The sequence below is a fragment of the Anomalospiza imberbis genome, chromosome 14, assembly GCF_031753505.1.
Source record: "Anomalospiza imberbis isolate Cuckoo-Finch-1a 21T00152 chromosome 14, ASM3175350v1, whole genome shotgun sequence".
In the NCBI taxonomy this organism is placed as follows: Eukaryota; Metazoa; Chordata; class Aves; order Passeriformes; family Viduidae; genus Anomalospiza; species Anomalospiza imberbis.
Genome location: NC_089694.1, coordinates 17654711 through 17680068, shown reverse-complemented (window position 1 = coordinate 17680068; position 25358 = coordinate 17654711). Strand labels below are relative to the sequence as shown.

Here is a 25358-nt window from a genome sequence, read left to right as displayed (position 1 = left end):
TCTGCTTGTTCCATAAAGCCAAAGGTGGCAAATAGCGGGGTCCAAATCAAGATATTAAGTTTTCATGGAAATTGTGTGGTGTTGAGAGAGGGACAAAAGGGGTGTTAGTCCCAGTCCTGCAGTCCAAATGTCTTTAGTGTAGCCATGGCAGCACTACTTGCCCTGCACACTGTGGTGCCAACCAGTTTTGTAGCGTTGTCCCCTGTGCCTCCTTGAGTGGCTGTGGTCTCGTGCCACCCCAAGCAGGCCCTTCCTGCAGCTCTGAAGTCTTTTTGGGAAAACGAAACCTGCTGCTATCCTGGACAAGCCTTAACTTAGCCAAGCAGTCAGCCTCTTCAGCAGCTGAGGAGGATGTGCTTGTGAGCATGGTCAATGAACTGTTAGCAGAAAATAAAGGCTTTGATTCTATCTTCTGCCAAAGTTAAGCTGATGCCCAAAGGTACAGGACACAGACTAATCAATCTGCATACGAAAGACTCTAAAGTACATAATCAATCCCTTCAGCAAAGGAGTCCAACAGTTGCAGGTTAAATGATTCAATTAGGGACTAGACCAGAGACAGGAGAATGCCTGAATTCCACAACCACCCACCTTCTGCAGCCTGGCCACTTTCTCATAGCACCCATCCAGCTCCTGCCGTAGGGACCGGTTCTCCTCCGACAGGATCTCCACCATTTGTTGGGCCCTGGACACGATGGCAAAAGGATCTACTTGCATCTGCTGGTAGGGGGAAGGGATCTGCTGGGCCCGGGGCATCATGGAGTAGGAGTCGCCTTGCTGCTGCTGCGGGCCCAGGAAGGGCTGGCATAGTCGGTACAGATCTCCCTGGTGGACTGGGTTGGACAAAAAAGGCTGCTGGGTCCGTGGCAGAATGCCAGGATCTGCCTGGCTGGGAGTCAGAGGTTGCTGGTGCTGGGAAGGGGACAGCCTGGAGGGTGGCGGAGACTGGAGCAAAGTCAAAGATCCCAGGGATGTCAAGGAAGAAGTTGGGCTGTGGTGGTGAGGTGGTCTCTGTTGTAACTGCAGCTGCACATCTGGGTTCTGCCTGGAAAACAGAGAGCACAGGCTCCATCAGAGTCATGCAGAGGAAAGGGCACAAACCCAGGGACAAGGTGTGTAGCTCCTGTGCACAGGTCTTCCCATACAAAAAGCTCAAGTGAGCCTTTCTTCCATTTCAGAAGTCCGTTTTTAAAAAGCATTTCAAAATCAAATCTTTAGCAGAAAATTTATTCTATGGGCACGAGGATATTTCCTCTTGAGATTATCTTTTACAGAAGTACTAAGAGAAAGTGCATCAACAACTACTGGCCAAAATTGTTCTTGTAACTTTTCTCCACACTTTGTGGATAAAACTGCTCAACTAAGGACTGCTAGGAACAGGCTCTTTTGTTCTGGCCTTAAATGTGCCATCTGTCATTGAGAAAACAATTCATTTTCTTCTGCAAGTCAGGATAGAGAGTTGAAAGTACTGGCTAAGCTTGATGATAGTATTCCAGCATCACTGATCTGAGCTTTCTGAAATATCAATCAATAAACTGCAGCCTGGTTAAATGAGACAAATAAAGGATCTGAAAACCAACCTAAGAATCCAAAGCAGCATTTTCATTCCAATCTGCCCTGTCCTATTCAGGATGTGTGTTTACTGCTGCTAACGTTAACCTCTGCAGGCTATCAGAGACACATCTAACAATCTATAACATGCCTGAGTCCACCACAGAACTAAATCCAAGCTACACCCTCTCACATTTCCCAGGCTCTGGAGATCCCCAGCTCAACTCCTGCTGCATTAGCCAAGTAAGAAATCTCCCTGAGAAGACTGTGTGGATTTATCATGCTTGGATAACCTCAGGAGGCAGGATTTGCTTTCTCCTCCAAAAACATTCAACCTTTAACTTCTCTGGATGTTCTTTATACTAACAGTTGAAGTCCCTCCCTCTCCATGCTGCAGCCAGTCTCTTCTTGAGCATGGAGCTCAGGCCAGAGCAGACCCAGCCTGGCAGCTCAGCGTATCCTGAAACACTCCTGCTGCTCTGACAAAATTTCCCACCCTTTGGGATGCACTTCAGTCCTGCAGCTGGAAAAGCACACACTGTTTTTCCACCTTGAGCTGCTACAGAATACCCCCCTGGCTGCCTGTGCTCCCAGGAGGTGCTCCTGCCCTGCAGAAGATGGACAAGGCAGCTCACAGCATTCCCACAGCACCAGGAGCCTTGGAGGAACTGACAAAAGTGAGCAGAAAGCTGAGCTGGGAGCTCAAGGGTTAAACAAAACGCTTCTGAGCCCAAGTACAAACACTCAGCACCATCCTTCCTGCTCTCCAAGAAAGAGAATCACTCCTCGTACCCACCACTCACATCTGGGCATTACTCACATCTGGCAGCAGCGCAGGGGAGTTCAGCAGCTCTCAGCCCAGCACAGGGTTCACTATTTCAGCATCATGCCCTTCATGTCTCATTGCCCTGCTTCCCAGCAGAGAATCCTCCAAGCTCCCGCTCAAATTCCTTACTGGGGAAACAAATCTAGCCTTTGTTAACTAAGAAAAAACAAAGAATCGCTGCTCTAGCTACTGTTTCTCTCCTTCTCACATTCAGGTGACTGTGGTCCCTGCCAGCAGCATCATTTCAAGGAGCTGTATTTCCCCAGAAATGATCATTTGCAGCATGAGGATTTCAGGGGTCATGCAGTAGAGCGATGTGCAAATAATTTCCTCAGGAATGTTCAGTTTAGTAGCAGCAATTTGGTTCTTCTCCTCCCAGGGGGGCAGCTCTACTTATTGTTGCACTGATTTCATTAACTGCATTTGCCAGTTCTCATAATGAAGAATGAGGCAAAACCATCACAGGCCATGCTCAAAGTCACCTGGTTTGTCTCAGGTGGTTTCCAGCTGCTTTCTTAGCTCACCCAGTTGTGTGCAGAGTTAAAACTTTGCATCCTCACAAACCACTCATCTTCTCGAGTTTATTCTTTACCTATCACCACAGCTCTGCTTTGATGTTGTAATCAATTAGGGAATAACCTTGCTGTGACATTTCATCTGTGATAACCTACAGAGTTGGATCAAAAAGAAATATGTTGCCAGTCTGCCTCATGGTGCAAAAAACCAATTGTCAACCTACAAAACTCTTTTCCAGTGTGAAAACAACCTGGAGCAGTTACTCAGGGAGACTGGTGTCAGTGAGTTAATCTTATAAGCCTCATGAGGATGATTTAGATGCCAATGTTAACAATTTGAGGTATTTGACTAAAAACATCTTGTTATTCTGTCAACAGAGACCCAGTGGCAGAACCTTGCCATCCTAAGCACCAATGAAACAAACAAAATAATGGTCAAAGAAACACAACAGCAGCACTTTAATTCTGACGGGACACTGGAACTGATATGCCTTGTAGTGATCTTTTTTTTTAACCTATTGTAAAGAACAACTCTAGGAAATCATGGCTGAGTATTTCTAAACAGGATACATTTCCAAGAATTCCAGCATCTTGGCACTCACATCCAAAGCCTCTCATAATCTTGAAATTATACCAATTTTGTCGGCTCAAGCTAGAACATGAGAGCTTGGAGCCTCTAGTTCTGTGGCATTAGCAACAGCATTAGGGCTTCCAAAATGTCAGAAATGCATTTATATTCTCAGCAGAATGAGATAGCAGAGCTGGGTTAATATATTCTACCTTTAAAAAAATTATATTTAAAAATACTAGTAACCTCACAGTGACACCAGCCTTTCTAAGATCTGGCATGCAAACTTTTACATACACATTCAAAGAACTTTTTGGCATTCCCACTATTTACAATTTTGTCTTATAAAATATTTACATACATTTTGTGGGTAAAAAATACCTGGCTCTGGGATTTCTTTATATTAACAAGAGAAATGAAGAATTTATTTCTCTGGTAAAGCAATTTTGGGCTGAGAGAGTCAGAAAGGTGAACAAACACAATTTGGATTTTTCAAGATTTTTGTGCTACACTGCAAACTGTAAAGGTAAAAATGAATATTGGTGTCACTTAACAGTATTGCTGATAAAATGGTAGCAGCAAATTCCCTCCAGGAGAGAATGAGTCCTCAGGTAACCCCGCAATAGCAACCACAATTTTATCTGAACCATCGCTTCAGAAAAAATGTAGACTCTCAAAACACATATACACCAAAATTACACAATCTCCTTCCATTTGCCTCAGTGTCACAAGAGACCTGAAAAAACCAAACGCAGGGGGAAAACAAAACTCAGAGCAATTATCCCCACAAGTGTTTGGGTTTGAAAGCATAACCTTAAGGGTTATGCTTTGTGCAGCACGCAGGAATTTGTGCTCTCTGGCATGGACCAGAGGAACTGCACAGAGGCCAAGTCCAAAGCAGGATTTATGGCTCTGCAACCACAAGGGTCACCTCAGCTGCTCGGGCAGGAAGGCAGAGACAGGGAGTGAGGGCAGCTCCGCAGCCACGGGGCGCTCAGGCTGCCGGCACAGAGGCCACACACCAGGGCTGTGGGCAGAGCAGCACAGTGGGGAAGGCAGAAGAATGAAGGGACCAGGAAAGGTCTCTGGCTCGTTAAGGTTTTTTCTAATGCCTTCCCAGCTTCTCCTGCCTGTTTCATGTTCAAGAAGCTCCAGTTCCCCTCCTGCACAAACCAGGAAATGCTGACCGCGGGAGGGAGCGGGCTCCACTCCATTACACAGCCGAAATCAAACCCAGGAATTTTTGTTCTGCTGCCCAGTCACACCTGATTAGCCCCCACTTTGATGCTGCTCAGGGGAATGCAGTGCACAGAGTGATTTACTAATTATGGGACAAATTCTGCAGACCTCCCTCTCAAAAACCTTCTGTGAAGTCAATGGGATTAATCACCACAGCAGGAGCTCCGTCACTTGGGCTCCAGACAGAGGATGGCTTGAATCAGAGACAAGGAGCTTCCTCTGCACCCAAAAATGCATCAGACAGGAGCTTCCTCTGCACCCAAAAATGCATCAGACAGGAGCTTCCTCTGCTCCCAAACCTGCATCAGACAGGAGCTTCCTCTGCTCCCAAAAATGCATCAGACAGGAGCTTCCTCTGCACCCAAACCTCCATCAGACAGGAGCTTCCTCTGCTCCCAAACCTGCATCAGACAGGAGCTTCCTCTGCACCCAAAAATGCATCAGACAGGAGCTTCCTCTGCTCCCAAACCTGCATCAGACAGGAGCTTCCTCTGCTCCCAAAAATGCATCAGACAGGGCTTCCTCTGCATCCAAAAATGCATCAGACAGGAGTTTCCTCTGCCTCCAAAAATGCATCAGACAGGAGCTTCCTCTGCACCCAAACCTGCATCAGACAGGAGCTTCCTCTGCTCCCAAACCTGCATCAGACAGGAGCTTCCTCTGCTCCCAAAAATGCATCAGACAGGAGCTTCCTCTGCACCCAAACCTCCATCAGACAGGAGCTTCCTCTGCTCCCAAACCTGCATCAGACAGGAGCTTCCTCTGCTCCCAAAAATGCATCAGACAGGAGCTTCCTCTGCACCCAAACCTCCATCAGACAGGAGCTTCCTCTGCTCCCAAACCTGCATCAGACAGGAGCTTCCTGTGCTCCCAAAAATGCATCAGACAGGAGCTTCCTCTGCTCCCAAACCTGCATCAGACAGGAGTTTCCTCTGCTCCCAAACCTGCATCAGACAGGAGCTTCCTCTGCACCCAAACCTGCATCAGACAGGAGTCTCCTCTGCACCCAAAAATGCATCAGACAGGAGCTTCCTCTGCACCCAAAAATGCATCAGACAGGAGCTTCCTCTGCTCCCAAAAATGCATCAGACAGGAGCTTCCTCTGCACCCAAAAATGCATCAGACAGGAGCTTCCTCTGCTCCCAAAAATGCATCAGACAGGAGTTTCCTCTGGTCCCAAAAATGCATCAGACAGGAGCTTCCTTTGCAACCAAAATGCATCAGACAGGAGCTTCCTCTGCTCCCAAAAATGCATCAGACAGGGCTTCCTCTGCACCCAAAAATGCATCAGACAGGAGTTTCCTCTGCACCCAAAAATGCATCAGAGAGGAGCTTCCTCTGCACCCAAACCTCTCCAGCCCTCGCTGTGCTGCCAGAGGAGCCCTTGCAACCCCCAGGACACGGAGCCCAAGGCACTTGTGCTCTGCTCTTAGACTGGAGAGCTGTTTTCACGACCAATGCTGAAGTGCAGTTGAAGTATTTGGGAGAGAACTCGATTCTGGAGCTTCACGTGTGGCCAGCCCTCTTCTAAACTTTCTCTAAAATTTCCAAATAACAGCAGAGATGCCTCCGGCATGCCCGGTATTTACATTAAACCAGCATCATTACCAACATACACTGTTCCCAAACTTACACCGCCCAGGAGCAGGTGAGGCAAACTGTTTGCAGACTGGTTTAAACTTACCACACAGCCCATTCCTTTCCCAGACTGGGGAGGGTGAAGCATGAGAATGCTGTGAATTCCCCAATGTTTATCTTGCTCAACGAGTTTTATTTAACCGCATCATTAGGTCACCCTCAAATTCCCCCGAACAATGAGGGGAAAAACCCGCAGAAAAGGGTGTGGCTTCGGGAGCAGAGAGAAGGGGCTTTGTTTCCTTGACGCACAATTCAAAAAATGCACACATTTACCAATCCAAATGAATCCCGATAAGTGCTGAGCCGCGGTGCAGGAAAACTGGAGACAGCAAGGACGCTCCTGGTGCCAGGCAAAAGCTCTCCCCGGAGCTGTTTGCCTTTAAAATCCCCACACCATCACCCAGCTGCACCTTTAGCAACACAGAAGGTTGCTTGTCTAAATGACAGTTTCTCTTACAGCATGTGGGAGAGGGAGGGGAATAGAGGACTCGCTCCCTTCCTTTGCTACGCTGCTCTGTAATTTATGGATTAGTCTTGCAATTGTTCTACTGCTCCAGCATTTGCCTGCAAAGGAAACTTCTCCTCTGTGCAGCTATTTAGGTTAAAAAGTAACCTCATTAGATTCCTAGTGCTTTGAAGACAAATTTCAGTTGCTTCCCCTACTGGAAACCTTGCCAGCTGAACCTTTCTCCTCCCCCTCCTTCCCCCCACCATGTTCTTTCAAAGCAGCCAGGATCCATCCAATACAGACAAAAATCACCCTGTCTAGAGGAGCTGACTGTTGGCGTGTTTTCAAATACCTCTCCCTTGAACAGCAAGCAGGCTACATCTCACTGCATATAATATAAGGAGTATTCTGATGCAGCAGAAGCACCGAGGAGCTGTTTCCCTGTCCCGTGTGCACAGAGGTTCGAGGCCTTTGAATTTGCAAAACCATTTGCAACGAGCTTCTACAATCATTACCCCCCCCCAAACCCTTTACTTCCCCTTTTCCTGGCCTCTTTATTATTTATTTAGCCAGATCAAAGGGCCTTTTCATCAGGCTTGTATGCTGCTGAAGTCATTTCAGATCACAAACAATGGTGGACAAACTCTGAAAATAGCTCCTCATAGGGCTCGGAAGGTTCTGAGCAGATTCAAACTCCCTAAAGCTCAGACTCTGCTCCCAAACAGTGACTGGTTTCTTCATGTTCCCCTCCAAATATGCAAACACAAATTCACAGAGACCTCTCGTTTACATCCTCCTGTTGCTCCTCTGAATTAGCCTTTTAACTTCAAAATGAGGCCAAAATCATGACACCAGATACCACCTGGTGTCAGGCAGAGATGAGATGGTACAGGTACAGGTAAAGTAAAGCTGGGGTTTTAGCCCATCTTAATAAACCTTTATCTTCCCACATGGACATCAGTGTCTGGCTCAAGCCAAATCCAGCTCCTTATCTAGAGGGAACGAGAACAGGCTGAGATTTCAAATGATGCAAGAGAAATGAGCAAAAGATGAACAAGCAAGCCTGGGATGAGGCACAAAGCATATTCCATTTTCCTCTCCTACACTTCAGTCCACTGAAAAAAAAAATTCTAAAAGCTCTACAGGAAGCTCAGAGGTGATTTTTGCTACCTGCACCATTATTGCTTTCATTCACTTTTCTCCTTTCCTATGTGATGCAGTTTTAAGAAAAATCTTTTGTCTGGGAGATGTAATTAAAGAACAACTTAAGTCTTGCAATAAGTAACTGCAAGTTACTACAATGAATCACCATAACTTTGGCTTGTGTAGCAAAGCTTTTGTGAGGCTCTGGAGCCTCAGCATTGAACTTCCCCATACCATAAACTCAAGCTGGCTTATTTTGGACTTTTTTTTTTTTTTTTTTTTTTGGTAAAAAAGCATCAGGCCTCTCTAGTCAGCTACTGAAGCAGGTAACAGTCCTTGCAGACAGTCTGCAGCTGAACACAAACATGTCATCTCACATAATGAAGATGGGGTCTTTGCTGAAGGAAAACCTGCCTCAGGAGTGAAGGTGATGGGCTGAGTTTCATACTGTCATTCCCTACGTGGCTGTCACAGGGCTTGTTTTAAGGTCTCGCTTACCTGACCGAGCCATACTCGGGGGGATGCTGATACCTCATCATAGGCCCATCAGATCTGCCCTGCTGGCTCATGCGATGGTCACTATAGAAATGCCCCGAGTCCTGAGGTTTGCAGTTCATAGACGGGGTGGACACGTTTTTGTAAGGGTACTCTGGGGGAGGCCCCCGCTGCTCCATTCCTTTCATGCTGGGCTGGGAAGGGGGCTGCACCGAGTTCTTGTAGAACTCATTGGAGCCAGAATTTTTGTAAGGGTCGCTGGACTGCTGGGGAGAGAGCGGGGACAGCGGGGAGAGCGGCGCGCTCGTGACGGGCGCGTGGGCCTTGACCCCGCTGGTGGCCAGGGACAGCTGCATCAGCCTCTCGCTCAGGGAGCGCACGTGGCCTTGCTTGAGGTCCTTCAGTCCTTCGTCCTGGTGCACCTTCCCCGGGCTCACCCGCTGCACCGTGGGCCGCCCTTCAGTCCTCATCTTCTGGTTGGTGACGCCCGTGACGTAGAAGGCGGCCCCGACGCTGGCGTGCGGCTGGCCCCGGAAATACTGCGACTGCACCTTGGCCTCCTCGTAGGTCGGGAGGTCCTCGCTGTTCTGGAGCCGCGGCGAGAGCTGCTTCTCCATGATGCTGTTGTCCACCTGTATCTCCTGGCCCTGGGGCTCCTGGCGGGCAGCATGAGTCACGAGCTGGTGGTCCTGGGAGCTCAGCCCTTCGTTCTGAGAGGCCGGGCTGCCGGTGCTGCTGAAAGCGGGGGCATTCCCTGTGGCTTGCTGGTGTAAGGCGAGAAGGTTGCGGTTGTCATTTGGGTTCCCGTATCGGAGCTGCTCCTGCAGCAGGCGCTGTAAAACTGTCGTAGCTGCTTGCTCTTCTGAATTCCTCATCTCAAACTGTGGTGCCTTTTGGGTGGAATGTAAAAGCTGCCCTTGACCTAAGGAAAGGAGACACGGTTATTAGCGCCTGAGTGGATTGAGGGAGAGATATTCGTGAGCAGGGGCTTGAAATACAGAAAAAAAGCAGGTTAGATTACCAAAGGTTCCCATAACAATGGGGGTCATCAAGGCCCATGGAGACCTAAGAAGGACGTGCATGCCCGGGGGGCAAAGCCTCAGAAAGGTGATGAAAGGTGACTTGAAAGTTTATAGGCAAATCAATCCACTGCAAGCTGTGGGGATGCGTGCCAAATACCTCAGACAGCATCTCGAGCAAAAAGGAGACGTGGAATTCACAGGATGATGGCAAAAATGCCTGAAACCTGTTTGCTTTATACTTGGAGTTACCAACAGTGAAATACACTTCCCATATTTGTAGGCAGACAAGGATTGAAGTGTGAAATCAGCAACTTGTCAGTTTTAAGGGAAAGAAAAAAACAAAAAAGAGGCCCATTGAGATAGCATATGGTTCAAAAGAAGTAAAGAAATCTCTCGGCTTGGATAAAGCAATTCATGAATACGTAGCTAGCCAGCAGGTTTTCAGAGTTATGAAATGCCCACAGTGAGATCAGCACCCCTTCTCCCTGCTGCAGAAAATCCCAGGCACGGTGCAAGTGAGGACTCAGGAACTTCCTGCTGTACAAAGGCAACCAAATCCTCACACATCTAAATACCCTCAGCGGAATGCATGCAAATGCAAGGGGAGGAAAAAGAGTTGTCTGATCTAAGGAACAGAAAAAGCCCTCTGAGTGGCAGGAAAAAACACTGCGTCCCAATGAGAGAAACACAAAGAGCCAATGTCAGGCACATCCTAAGTACAGATTAAGCCAGTGACCAACAGCAATTACATTTTGCTCAGTCTCCCAGTGGAGTCAGGAGTGTGTCATGGAAACTCAGGCCCATTGGCCTTGCCTGAGTTGAAATATCAAAAATTAATGATACCTTTGAGACATGTAACTGAAAGCAGAGCTACTTTTGAGCTAGAACAGCTCAGAATAGACAGTAAGCCTCATTGCTGGCCAAGCTGTGGCTCTGCCCTGACAGCAGAACACGTGTTGGCGTTCTAGCATTTTCTTTTGTCACTTTTTTCCTGTATTACGTTATCCCTTAGCAGATGGCAATTTGTTCCCAACAGAGTTTGTTCTGTGGCAGAACCAGGAGGCCTGAAGGGTCTGCTTTGTGCTGCATCTCCACACTCTCCCCGTTTGCTCCCTCAGACCAGCCAACCCTTGCAACACAAGGACTCACACTGAGCACACAAAAGCCTTCTGCAAACCTTAATGAAGAGAAAGTTAAAATCCACCTCATTCCAGGCTGCCCACCACGGCAGGAATTCAGGCCCTGTTAGCTGACCTGGAATGCGACTCCTTTGAAATCCTGTTTGAAGTGGCACATACCTTTGTCCTTCACTTGGAGTTCCCTGGTAAGGAGGAGCAGTTCTGCCACATGGGGGGACACACTCAGCCTTCCTCCTGCAAACCCAAGATCTCCACTCAGAGATGGCTTCAGGCTCCTCTTCGGCAGGCCAGATCACTTGATACTCTCCTCGCTCCCAAAATAATTCTGAGGAAAGCATTGAAAACAGAAATTTAATCAGTAGAGGAGACCCTAGAAATAATAAACCTCGGCCCACATTTCAGATTTTCCTTTTGTAGCTTCTTGTTTTCTCCCAGAGCCCAACAATTTTGATCCCTTTAGGATGAATGAACCCCTGTGTCCCCAGCAATCTACTCCAGCTGCTGCTTTAATCATGTCCATTTCTGCTCCAAGATTAAATGTTGCCAAGTAATGCTTTGTCCCATCTGTGCCTCCAAGTGAAACAGTGATTAAAACCCGCTAATTCTTTAACTCCATTGTTTTATTTTTTGCTCAGAATGAAAGCTACAGCACAGATGAGGATGCCCTGTGCTTATGGCTCCTTTGCCAGTGGTGCTGAGTATTTCAAACTGTGTCAGCAGAAATCCTCTGCTGGATGGTGACACTGTGAAATGCCTGATAAACTTCAACACACTGTGCCTCAGAAATTACTGTGAGAATGATCAGTTTGTGAATATTAGCTTTATTTCACAGACTGGGAAAGTCAGGGGAAGAAAAGGACACTGACAAGAGTTTATGCCAGAAATACATTGCAGAGCACAGCTCTAATTCCCAAAACACTCTTTAATTACGTTACTTTTCTCCTTCAGAATATGAAGCAGTAAAGAAACTTTAACTATTGAGAGGAGAGGCAGGAGAATACAGAACAATGTGTATTTAGGCATGTTACAAGAAGCAGTTACTGAAAGTGTCCTAAAGAAAAAGGCAATGCAAAAGATGTGGAACATATTTGTGCACTCAGTGTGTTCATACTTTAAGGAAAGGCAATGAAATTGGAAGTAACAAAACTAAAAATATTCATTGATGCTAATAATTTAACTTAATTTCCTGGAATGTTGCAAAAAATACAGTCAACAGATGTAGTGAAGGAATGCAGACGTGGATACTTCTGTCTCTGACTTATTACGGCACAAATCCACACCCAACAAAAACTATCTCAGACCTGCAAGTTAAATACCTGAGGTGTCAACAGCAATTTCAAGGCACATGAACAATATCTAAGGAGAGAACAAGGCAGTGTTGTGTGGTGTGGTACTTCAAGATGGTGGTTGAAAAAAGCAGCTAATGTCAAATTCTTAACTGGTGACTTAGCTCGAGAGGGATATATTGAAAACAGCTGCCAGCAAATATGCAGTAAAGAACCTTTAAACCAGGCATTAAAGATAGCAGATAACTAGAGCAATTTCTAGCCTCTTTTCCAGTGTTGCACAACAGAAGTTAAGGATTCCTCATCCCCCTCACACCAGAATCATCACTGACTCTTCTTTTTATAGGTTTTTTTTTAAACCAAGCTGCCCTGAGCAACTCTTTTTATTAGAGCATAAAAAGGCTTTTATTATGCAATATGATGCTGCCTTTCCACCCAAAGATTTCTTTTGTCTCAACTGGAAAAATCTAAGGAGGTGGGGGGGATTGTTTATTTTTTTAATACAAAGATACAATCCAGCTTGAGATTCTGCCTCTCTGCCTTAAAGATTTTTTTTTTTAACAGACAAATCCAATCTGTGCATGTTTAACTCCTTCAAATGCTCCAGGAACCATTTTACACGCAGAGCTTCACTCCTCAGCACTACCAGCTCATTCTGCTGAGCTGATGGAGAGAGGGCACAGTTCACACTGAAAACATTTGCTGGAACTGAATACTACTAATTTTAGTGTGGGTGTAAACTAGAAATCAACCTGGAAACCCAAAGCAAAAGGTGGGCTGAGATACAATATGAAGCTATTCTGGCCAACAAATCCGCTTTCTTTAAATACCAACTGGTAGCCAATTTTTCACAGTTTTATCCCATTATTTTTAATTAACAAAGAAAATCTTGTGCAACTAACTTGGGTGGCAGCATTCCTGGAATCTGCTTTCTGAGCAGGCTGGAAACTCCTGGCAGAATCAGTGAGTTAACTTTTCTATTAACAAAACACAAAAATGAACAGTACAATTGGTGCTGAAGTCCATGTGTTATTTATTTGGACACCAAAATCTATTTTTTGTCAGACTCTTCCAGCAATTTCAGTTTTCACTGTGCCAAAGATGGAAATTAGTGAGATGCATTGGAAAAATTGTTATGATAGAGCTGGAAGAAAATTGGGAAGGTTCTGTAGATACTTTGAACAAAAATATTTGGGGATTTAGCCTACATCTATTATGATTGATAGGGCTGAAACCAGACTGCAAACAACTCTGCCGAACTGTGCGGATTGGAGGATAAACTCTCCATAGCCACAAAGCCTGGAAACACCTTTTCCAGTGGTAAATTCAGGTTTAGAGCAAATCTCATCCAAGCAACCATGGTGAGATTTCCCAGGCTGAATCAATTTTGCAATTTGCTCGCAAGCATAGCAGCTCCATCATCTTACACCTCATTCTAAACTCTGGTCTGAAATTACTCCTGGTAATTTGAGGGAAAAGCTCTTGAGGAGACATCAGAACCTAGAACTGGTAGAACTAACACAGGAATTGCAAATAATGCTTCACCATGCTGAGATCAAGAATGGGCACAAAATGGGAGTAGTGCAGGTACTATTTAAGGAAGAAAAGCCTCGTGTTTGCAGGGCATTGTGTAAAAACCCAGTAGCTGAGGCTTCTGACTTAAACATCATGTAATTATGCACAGGAACCTTGCCAGTCCCTCGTGAGGAAGGAAGATTAATGAAGAATTTAAAATGATAATACTGCCAGGCTGTAGGGAACCAAAGCAGCACATTTCTGTACAGCATGCAAATATTTTCCAGCATTATAAAAATAAACAAGCTTAGACAAGTGAGCGACTCACCACTGTTTGATGAGTGGCTCTAATGCTATAGCTCAATTAACCTGCATGGAGCAATAATAACCTCACAAGCAAGGAGAAGCATCTTTCTTTAGCTTGTGAAACAAAGAGGAATGCAAGAGTCCCTGTGAGGACAGCCTGTGCATACTTGCCCAGAATTACTGCTTAGCCAAGGAGCTAATTAGCTTACACATCAGGTGGGATGGGAACAGGTTCACCACCTCATCAGGGCTGCAGTACAGTTAAGCACTTTCAGTTTTACTCCTGAGTTTTGTGTCACTCACACCTGAAACAATCCAGTGACAGACTTCAAACTCCAGCAGCAAATTCTGTAAAGCAATTCAGTGGTTTCTTAAAGGATGTGCTCGTGATACTGCCCATCCTGCCTGGCAGCAGGGGATGGGATGCTACCAGGTAGATGAAGTTTTCGGCTGGTTTTTAGGTGCAGGGTTTTCTTCAGACAGACCTGCACTCTGTAATAGAGGAGGGGGCAGGAAACACTGTGGAAAGGACCAGCTGTGAGGTCCCTGGGCAATGCTCCCATGCTGAGTCACCCCTGGGTAATGGAAACACCCTGCTGCTCCATGGCCCACGCAAAGCCCAGCAGGCTGATCCCTGATCCTGCAGAATTCACTCAGCCTGTGTTGCTGGAACTGGGGTTGTTCTGCACAAAGGCTCACTTTGGAGTGGCTGGAAGCATCAGGGACTCAGAGGTAAGGTCCCAAATTATTTAATGAATAGTGGAGGTTATCACTCAATGCTCTTTGCTTCCTTTCAGTCCTACCCAAGGAGGAGGAGGAGGAATGAGAGAATACACACCAGGCTAGTCCTGGAGAATAAAGGTTCCCAACGTCTGGCGCCAACACCCAGAACTGCAAGGCAGCACTCAACAAGTCCCAGCGCTGTGAGAGCGCTTTAGCTCTACCTCCTAAGCAGGAGCAGGTTCCAGACTCCAACCATAAACACCTCCCCAGCTCCCATTCAACCCTCCGGCCCTGCCTGCCTCCATCTGCTGCCCTTGGCTCAGGTGATCCTGAGGGTGGCACCGAGCAGGTGCATGGAGTGCTGCCAGCATTACTCATCTTCATTCCAGAAGGGCAGAGTCACCGGGCAAACAAGAAAAACTTCCTTCTTTTAACGAAAAACAAGAACAATGTCACCCGGAGGGGGGCAAATAAGATGCATACCCATTGTATTAGATCATCCTGCTACAGCAAGGAAAGGCCAGGAGAACAACCAAAGACTGGTCCTGGTTTTAAGAACTCTCCCAGCCAAACTGAGTCCACCTGAGCAAGGATTAGTCTGTCCCTAATCCTGCCCCTCACACACTCGTGTCACTGGGACCAGGCACAGGGAAGCCTGGCAGGCTGAAGAAAAGGCAGCAAGTTGCTTGGCCTGGCTGGAGATAAATAAGTCAAGACATCAACATGGGAAGATCCCCTCTAAATTACATCTCAAAGGAAAAAACTGACAAGACCTTACTTGACCTTTGAATTACTGCTCCCCTCACTAGAAAGTATCAATTTCTTCACAGGGAAGTTCCTATAATCTTCACTAACATAATTTAGGCTTTATATTACAAAGGAAAAAAAGAATAAACACTTACAAAGCCCAGAATAAATAGGAATGTGTAGTGGCTTTTAAGCATTTTGAAAAGAATGCTTTGGGATTTCAAGTTCCTCCCTAAAATTTTAAAAGTGACAGGAGCAGGACGATTTATTCTGAATATACCAGTCTAATAGAAAAACCAGCTGTTTTTCTTGAGAATATTTCTACATGAAGACATCACACCGCTCAATTACTAAAACTGTTATGCAGCACTACCTAACACTGCTCACACATCTGCAGAGTCACAAGCCTTTAGGGGCAGGTACTGCCATTTCTACATAATTAATGAAACAAAAATTCCAGCACAGGCAATGGAAGCTCTGCTACCAATTCCAGAAAGGCCAAGATCTCACCTTTTAGATGTCTTCTTGCTAAAACCAGCTCAAGCTCACGCAGCTTTAGCCACACCAGGGCTCATTTCAGAGGGCTGCCTCCCAGCACAGAGCGAGCAGGATTCATCTGCCTCAAACTTCAGCAATTCCCAGTCATTATCCTTGCAGAACCGGGGAATTGCTGCAAGCCCAAGCTGCAGTTTTAATTCAACATCAAGCTTTGTTTTGTGTTTTGAGAATGCTCCACTTCTCGCTGCTGCTGGCACTCAGGCAGCGCCCTGCTTCTGTCGTCAGCAGCCCCTGTCCCACAGCTATCCCAACTATGCCTCAGCACCAGTTTCATTGCATTGTGTGGTTTCTCCATTCCTTCCCTGATTTAGTCCAGGCCTCTCCTCGGGGCTCTCAGATAATGAAAACCATGTGAGACTAAAATGTAATCTTCAAACACGCAAACCAGTTTCATGTGCATTATCAGAAGGGAGCAAAATGTTGACAGTGCATCATTTGTCCCTACAGATAGGATCAGACTCTTTTAATTGCTGCTGAGATTAAAAAAAAAAAAAAAAAAAAAAAGATTGGAATCACCATCTACATTAAAAATAAAGTCAAAATTCGAAAGCTTAAGCAGTCCTGAAAACAATGGAAATATGATCCTCAAAGAGATATATCCATTTTGTGCCACCTTAAGGTAGTTTTTCCTCATATGTCAGTTGTGACATCCTGAAAATTTATATCATAAGTTGACACAAATAAAAAAACTTAGGTGGAGGAGGATGCAGAGAAGAAAACAACCACTATGGCCTAACTTTAGCATGGAATTTTCTGGCTTTTTCTAGTAATACCACAATTTAAACTATTTTAAGCCCCCACATGGAGGAGCTCTTCTTATTTCAGAATGCTGTTTCAAAGAATTTAAAGGGACTAACCACAGAATCCAGAAAGCAGGCAGGAATGGCCCCTCCTTTGGTCTCAGATCTGTCTTTTATTTCCTTTAGAAAAAGAAACAGCTAAAATACAGATAAATTGCCAGTTATCAGCCAGAGATGCTGTGGCCCAAGGAAGGGCACAAACCCAGCGCAGGACTGGGATAGCCCAACACCACCAAGAGATCCCAGTGGGTACTATGGGTTAAAAACATGAATTAAAACTAAAACCCTAGAGAAGAGCCAGCCCACTGCATTTTCAGACAGCAAGGATGTTATAAAAGTGGTTTTGGTGTTGTTCTTTTATCATAACCACCTGGGCTTTCCATGTGCACCTTGTAAAAAACCTTTAATTACCTGTAAGATGATTAATTGAGCCTCACCACCACACTAGGAGGAAGATATTACTCCATTCATTTTAGCACAGTGGTGACTGGCTAAGTCCTGGCCTACACTGATGTTTTTTGTTGCCACAACTATGTCACTCAGGGAATTGATTTCTTTCCACGCGAGTATTCCAGCAACCACTCTAAAACAGATGCAGTTACAGTAGGAAATAATTGGTTTTAGGTGTATTGCTTAGGAAACCTCGTGTAAACCACACCAGCACGACGACTTCTGCCTTGCTAATAGAAACTTCATCACTGCTAGGAAGATTTTCTGTAGTTACAGGAGCAGCAAGCACAGATCCTGCCTAAATGGATCAGGGACATTGGCACCCCAGGACTTGTGCAAGGAGAAGGCAGAAAACCCTTCTGAGTGTTTTCTACAGCTGGAGAAGATACTTCTGAAAAGGATCCTCAGCAGCTGCAGAAAAATAGCTGAAGATTCAGAGGCCTAATGAACAAAATGAATTTCACTGAGTGCACAGAAACCAGAGGTAACACACAGCTCCTTGAGCACAAATCCAAGGTGATTAACTTTCCCTGCTCCCCCTCAGAGCTCAGTCAATGCCAGCAGGGCTTGTGCAGGAAATGCACTCAGCTCTCCCCTGCCTGAGGAATGCAGTGCCGGAGCCTCTCCAGGCAGGAAAAGCTGCTGTCCTGGGTCTCCCAAGGGAACCCATCCTGCAGTTTGCCTGCCCCAGCACCACGCTGGGCCCTGACCTCCATCTCAGCCTTTTGAGACTGCTGCATGGAAGTTCCCTTCAAAGCCCCTGAGCAGCAGGGCATGGGGCCAGCAGTGTCCCACACACAGCTTCTATTGCCATCCCTGCTCCCCCAAATCAGAAATCCACTGGGCTTTCAACACATGCTAAATCCACTCTTCTCCCCAACAGTGCTAAGCTTTTTTTGTAAGTTCTTATTTTCTAAAGAAGATCCAAGAGCTCCACACCCAATCCCAACTCGACAAGAGCAAAAGCTGCTCTTTCTCATGTATCTTTGGAGTGCTCTTTTCTGCCTGCTCTCCTCAGATCCCTCATCTTACCCAAAGGAAGGGTGGAACAGGCTATGTAACGGCTCTTGGTCTCTTCAGCCTTCATCATTTACAGTAAAAAGTGTTCCAAATTTGTTTTTACCCAACACAAATATCAGCACTCAGCTGTGATGACTCCGGAAAATTCCAGATTACCACCTCCTTGTGCACCTCCACAGGCTATCCCAGGATCCCAGACTGGTTTGGCTTGGAAGGAACATTAAAACCCATCTCGTTCCAACCCCCCAGCACAGGCAGGGATGCCATCTCACACTGGTTTTAAGATCTGGCTCTCCAAAAATACAAAGGAGGTTTCAGCTTTGTTTCTTTTCAGAAAGACAATGGGAAAAACAAGGAAGATATATTTTCCCAAGCCCCAGAACAAGACAGGCTAGCCCCAGTATGAAGCAATCAAATTTGTTTCAGCTGAACACAGAACCACCCAAATTAGAACAGCAGGAAAAGTCCACCAAACCCTGATGGGAACAAAGTCACTGAAATGTGGAATTACTTTCCTTGAGGGTTACAGTAAATAATCCTAATATATTAAGTAATTCTTTCAAAAAACAAGTTGTGTAGAGACACAAAACATTTCAAAGAAAATATTGCTGTGACACAACTCTTAGACAAGGTCTTACAAATGCAATTAATTCATTAAACAAAATCCTAAACTGGCTTAATTAATAAACATTCATATAAGAGAACTGTTCAACAACATCTTGGTCTACAATTGGGCACTGTAAGTGCTTTGCTAATATAAATAAGCCTTTAAAAACCAATTTTATTGGATCAGCAAACTTTTTTGTCATTTACACAAAGTCTGGTTCTATACTGTGACCAATACTGATGAGCCTTAGCCCAACAGTGGTTACCAAGGAAAATGACCAACGACCTCTCCAAACTCCCAAGGAATTTCAAATATTTAGTATTAAAAAAAAAAAAAAAGTTATTTTAAGTTGAGACACAACCAAACTAGACAAGAGTCATTCTCAGAGAGGACAAGAAAGTAAAAAAGCAGCAAGTCTGAATGGCAGCATTTGTCTCTGAAGCCCTCTGCAGGACCAAGAATGCAGAGTGCCTGCCAGGAGCAGAGGAGACACTCAGCTACTGGGAACAGGAGGGAGCCCTCACTTCTCCAGGGCCAGCCAAGCCCTGTGGGAGCTGCTCAGGACAAGGGATGACACATCCAACAACCACCACGAGGGACAGCCACAGCTGCATCCCAGGGGAGCCTCCAACACACCTTCTTCCTGCACCTAGCTGAGCACCTCACACTAATCTCTCCACTCTACTAAGTTTGTTTCCACAGGCCTTTGAATTCTGTTCCCAGGGCTTTTTTTTTTTTTTTTTAATTCATATTTCATTTTCTATTTCTATTCACTCCTCATGCACCGAGCTCCTGCTGACATCAAATGTCTGGTTTGCCCTGAATGGCCATTTATACACAGGTGTGTTTTAAATCTATTCTTACTTTAAAAATTACATCCAAGTGTCCATGTAAACACAAATTCCATCAACCACGAAAAACTCCTTTCACTTACAGGCATAGTAGGCAAGTAAGAAAAGATTATATTGCTTATTTAAAAATTCATTGCTCCTAGGAACAACTTCACACTATTTTCCCCCAAAGTTGTTGGATCTTTTTCCTGTCCTGAAGACAACATTTCAAGGCTACTCTGGAGAGCCAGGTAATATGCCAGATTTTGATATCTGCTGACTTTAGAGCTCTCCATACAGCCCATTACTTTCACATGGACACAGTTCCAGTATCAGATCTGGACCAAATGCTTTTGGAAAGGCTGAAGGTATGGCCATGGAGGCTGCAGCATGAAGTTCTTCCTGTGGCCAGCACTGCATTCCAGAGCTGCTTGGGAATACACTCTCTCCTGTATAAAAGGGTTTAACAACTCCTGCAGCCAAACTGGACTCACAGGGCAGGTAGGTGCCTGCTCTTTCATAATAGACAATGATTTAAGTCTACAACATGATGCTGCTGCCACATATGGGGCATGGGCAGAGAGAAGACCAGGCACCAGGGCATGTGGAAGCCTAACCTAGAAAGTACCTACTCATCAGAAAGTAAGAAAAGCAGAGAATTCCTAAAAGGAATGAGCTTAGAGAAATAGGTTGTGGCCCAGATTCAACACAATGGACTAAATCACTTTGACAAATCCTCTAGTGCTTCCTGCAAGTGTATAACCCCAGCAACAGGCAGTTTGGAACACTTCTATAAGGAACCAAGTCCTCTCTTGTATTGCAGTGGACAGAAGAGGAGAAAGAGCCTGGACCTTATTGCCAAACCCCAAGAATGGCTGTTCTCACACTTTTATAAACACTTGGTCTCCATGGAAGGGGGATACCTAGCAGCAAACATTGGCAACCAAGGACATTCCACTCCCACTATATTGTCCACAATGGCAAGAAGGAAAAAAAAAAAAAATCCATAAGGCTGCTTTGATTAGGAACCCTTTGAGAGGACTTCTTCAAAAGTGAGTGTCTGAAAATACCTTGAAATGTGGGAATGTGCAACAACAGCCAGATAGGGGAAAACAGGCACCTTACTTTATTCTGAAAGCATTTACACTTCAGTCCAAAGTAGGAACATCCATTAATCCAAGAACTTTTTGCCAAGAACAAGGTCATCATTTTTTAAAATTCACAACAGAACACAGCACACAACATATTCTGCACCAAACAGAGAATCTCATCATTTACAGGTGCTTGGAGCCAGGTTTTAGTTTAATGCATACTCTGAACTTGTAAGAACTTTTTTATACTGGGTTTTGTCTTCCCTGCAGGTCAGAGCTCTGCAGCTCTTTAAAAGTCACAAGTAAGAATGAAACAAAAAGTGCACAAGGAGTTCTGCCCCACAAGGGGTATAAACAGACAAATTCTTTCACTGCCAGAAGTGTTCATACATTAACACACTCTTGGACTGTTGAGAATTCTAAAATTGAAGACCTATTCCTGTGTATACATTAATACAACAATCTAAACCAAGCTCATATTTTACTCCACATTAAGAAAATTAAGCTTTAATGAGCTCAAATTTTCCTTGAGCTGTTTGCTCATTGCAGTGACAGTGAGCCTCAGCCATGAAGCAAGGCATCATTGTGTTAAGCCCTAGGAAGAATTAAATGGTGCAAGTTGTTCTATCAAAATAACCACAAAAATATATAAATCACATTACACTCAACTGGAAACAAAAGGAAGAGCTAGAAGTGGGAGAAGCATTTATGCTCTGAGAACTTGGGGGCTGCAAATTCTCAATTTCACTGTCATGGTTCTGAAAACCTAGCAGCAAAGCAATGCAACCTTATTTCTAAATAAACAAAAAGATTGGTCAGTCTGCTGATGCAAGACAGACTAAAGAGAACAAGAGAACTATTAAATTATCTCCACTTCTGGGATTCTGGCTATTCTTTTGCAAAGTGAATGGCTTATGCTAATCAGGATGCATCTGAAATGCATCATTCAAGCCTTCTTGTGCAAATACAGTTCTTATTTATCCCAAAAGATCCCCACCAGCTGGCAATGTTTGCATACAATGTTAAACCCAACCTCAAGAGCCCATGCATTATGAGTCATTTTACACTTAAAAACATTAGTTCCCTTCAGAGTTCTCCAAGACGGTGTATCCCACCAGAAGAATCTTAGTGGAATTCAGCAATAATACACTATGTTACCATCCAACTTCCTCTAGCACAAAGAAGTTACAAGTTTTCTGTTGTTCGATGGGTTTGGTTTTTTTTTTTCCTCTTAACAGTGCTTTTCCTCCAGATCATCTCTGGGGAAGGAACAAAAGGATTTGCACCAATCCCTTCTACATGAATCAAATATTTATGCTATACCCTCTTGAAGCACTTTCATCTAGTAACCTATGGAATGTGATCTCCTGACCTCAACACTCAGGCACGTCTAAATCAGCTGCCCTTTGAGCTGTATTAGAGGCCGCAGAGAATTTTTATACATTTGTATCACAGGCATATGAAAACCTTGTGGGCCAGCTGTGCCATTCTCTGCTACAAAGCGTTAGTCCAAAGTGTGCTTCGGGAAAGGGGAATGCTTTGATTGTCCCATGTTTATGGCACAATCTGATGCTGTGTGTCACCAGGAGCAGGCAGGATGATGAACCATGCTATCAGCACATTAACCAGCCAGCAAAACTGAAATTCAAGTGTCATGGCAAACTCCAAGCCCCGTCACATGGGCCACCCTGCTCAGTTCCCTTCTGCCCCCAGCCCCCTCCCCAAGGCAGCCAGCGCTGCCTGCAAAACACCTCCAGAATCCAAAAGGCAAAGCGCTTGTGGGATGAGCAGGCACCCCATTCCCTCCATCTGGAATCCCACCCTTTACTCAAGAATCATAAATCCATCTGCGTTGTCTTTGTGGCTCCCAGGAATCTTTGAAGGATGGGGTTATGTTGCAAATAAGTGTCCTGGAAGTAAAAGAGAGGGAGACCAGGTGTCCCAGATGAACCTGCAACTTCAACTACGGCACAATTTTTTCCAGGGTCAGCTCATGACCCTGCTCCCTTGAGCAGCAGTCACTGAGGTAACCCTGGTGAAAGTCTGACCCAGAGATTTAACCGGGTCACGAGCCTGATGGTAGGGTTCATGTTTTCACAACAGCCCCGAAAAACTGACTTGATGTTGCCCATCGCTCAAACGGGAGCAGCACGAGGGCGTAGGGAAAGCCCGAGAACACACTTCTTGTGTTCCCACCCTGACCTGGTAGAAAAGGTTCAGTGCCCTGAAACAGTGAAGCAGAAAAGTGTGAGACAGCAGCCAAAACCAAGACCCTGTCCTCTGCCCCAGGATGGATCCTGGTCAGTCACTTGCCCCAGTCCCCTCGCAATTGCCCCACTGGCTGCTGCACCTCAGCAGAGACTGAGGCACCCCCAGGCTCCGAGGGTCCAGCAGCTCAGAGCACGCTGACTTGCTGCCCCACCTATTCCACTTTCTTTTCCCACAGAAATCTCCCCAGAGAAGAGGAAAAAAAAAAAAAAAGCAACTTAAAAAAGAAAGAGGAACAGGGAGCGGGACAGACCAATATGTAGCATTTCCTGTATCATCACAGGAAAAACCCACGCAGTGGGGAAGAGCTCAATGTCAAGGCTGGTTTCACCACATGAACAGGCAGTTCCTCCTGCTGGGGGATGCTGTGTGATTCTACAGGGAACAATACAATCTTCCCTGACACAAGGAGTCCCACTAGCCTCCACACTAAATTCCACAGGTCCTTCCCTTGCAGAAATGCCTGGTAGCAAAGAAGGAGGAATGTGGGTACAGAGCTGGGGGAGAAGGAAAATGAGACATTCACTGTGGTATTATCACTTGTAAACCAGGACACACTCAGCACTTGGCCCCTAGAGAAAGGAGTATTCTGCAAAATATGTTTCCCTGCACAGAGACTGGGCCTCCATCCAGTTATTATGTGCACATGTCCCTGCTGCGTTTTCAGTCTTACTTCAGAAAAAAGAAATCTCAAAACAAAGAAAACATCCCCTCATATTCACTCTGCACAGTGCCAAGCGTGCTCCTGACCATGTTCAATAATCTGTTAAGGCTGCTAATTATGGGTGCAACACTTCTACACCTTGTGACACAGCAGTAAAGCACTTAATGTAAAACAAGTTCCAGTGTGAAACAAGAAATCAGCCGATCGTGGCAGCCCTGTTTGCACGTGTGACACATAAATGCACATAGATGCTCCTCTGTGCAGCACGACCAGCAAAGACAATCTCAACACGTGGATTACAAGCACAATGACTGCAATTATTTTCTCAAAAGAAAAGAGCACCACAAGAAAGGGCTGCTTTCAAACACAGCCTGACACAAACCCACTTCAGCGACTTCCACAAGTTTTACTAAATCCAATAACACACAAGTACATCACTATTCATTTTGGCAATTTACTACCACCGGTGAAATAGGTGGATGAGCATATTTTGGGTTTTTTTTTTTTTTTTTTTGCAATAATTTCACAAGATGAAAAGCAAACTTTACAGGAGAGAGAAGTGATGGATAAAAGAAGCTGACAGAGAAGAGAGCCAGTCTAACTCCCAGGTTAAGGCTGGAGAAAGAATGCAGAGTCCCTTGCAGCATGAGCACATCTCTTACCTACTGATCTGGTGAAGACAAAAGGGTTTTCTTCCTTTCAGAAACTGGACACTTGTAGCTCGTTGGGTCAGTCACACAAAGCTTCCCTGCTGCCAAAGGTATTCTTTTTTCCCCTCGGGTTTTTGTTGTTGTTGTTTGGTTTTTTACCCCAAAGAGTAAAGGGCAGAACAGTGGATTCAGCAGGGGCAAAGGGTGGAATTCGAGATTTAACGGGCTGGAGAACTGCAGAGCTCTCTCCAAAAGATGCTGAATTTCAAGGCGCTTTCATTTGCAAATCCTTCTTCATCCTCAGTGTCAATAAAACTGGAGGAGGGGGAGCAAACTTTTTTTAACCGCAGAAATAAACCGGACTCCACAAAACGGGGAATGTGATAAGAACTGGATTTGTGGCTCGACTTTTTCTTTTATTAAAAACAAATATACTTTCAGAACAGGCAATCGAGCTGGAAGGGGGGGTAAAAAAAAAATCCCAGAGTCAGCCGGGACCTGCCCGCGGTCGCTGGGAGGAGGATAGCGGTACCTCGAGAGCGGCAGAATAAACACAAAGAGGGAAAAGTCCGCGTCCCGGCGGTGGCAGCTCGGCTGTCAGTGGCAGCGCCGCCCGGGGCACTCGCAGCGCCCGCGGCCCCGGCAGCGAAGGGCGGCCCGCGGCATCGCGCCCGGGCGGGCTGGGCTGCGCTCGCTGCTTCTCCGCGGTTACCTGTGCGCGGCGGCGGAGCGGCGGCGGAGCGGCGGCGGAGCGGCGGCGGGCGGGCTCGGCGGCACGGAGCGCAGCGCAGCGCAGCGCAGCGGGCGGCTCGGCTCGGCTCGGCTCGGCTCCCTCCTCCGCCTCCTTCCGCTGCTGTGGGCGCGGGCGGCCCGCGGGACGCGCTGGGCCGGGGCGGGCAGGAAGCGCCGCCGCCCCCGGGCCCGCCCCGCCCGCGGCGCCGCCCCCGCTCCGCTCCGCCCGCCCGCCGCTATTGTGTGCGGACACACGGACACGCGGACACACGGACCGGCCCGAGCCGCGGCGAGCGGCGCTGCGGATCCTGGCCCCGCACACGCACCCCGACAACCCCACCCTGTGCCGGGAGCGGTGTCCAAAGGCTCCCGGAGCTCTGGTAGCCTCGGGGCTGTGCCCATTCTCCGGGGAGCCTGGGCAGTGCCCCAGCACCCGCCGGGGCAAGAACCTTGCCCAAATACCCAACCTAAGCCTCTCCTGACACAGCTCCAGCCGTTCCCTTGGCTCCTGTCCCTGCTCACAGACA

General features: G+C 46.2%; 1 protein-coding gene across 2 annotated transcripts in view; it reads right to left on the bottom strand.

Moving 5' to 3' along the window:
- Positions 1–25358, bottom strand: part of AMOT (angiomotin) — a 58193-nt gene that overhangs the window by 22290 nt on the left and 10545 nt on the right. Inside the window, exons 1-5 of one of the 2 annotated variants that reach the window (XM_068205208.1) lie at positions 24632–24798; positions 24112–24414; positions 10744–10909; positions 8427–9345; positions 592–1045 (exon numbers count right to left, since the gene is read on the bottom strand). In XM_068205208.1, the coding sequence (XP_068061309.1) occupies positions 592–1045; positions 8427–9298 (1326 nt within the window). In that variant the 5' untranslated portion in view covers positions 9299–9345; positions 10744–10909; positions 24112–24414; positions 24632–24798. Of the gene's footprint in view, positions 1–591; positions 1046–8426; positions 9346–10743; positions 10910–24111; positions 24415–24631; positions 24799–25358 lie in introns of those variants that run through there. The other variant, XM_068205209.1, reaches the window with a different exon arrangement.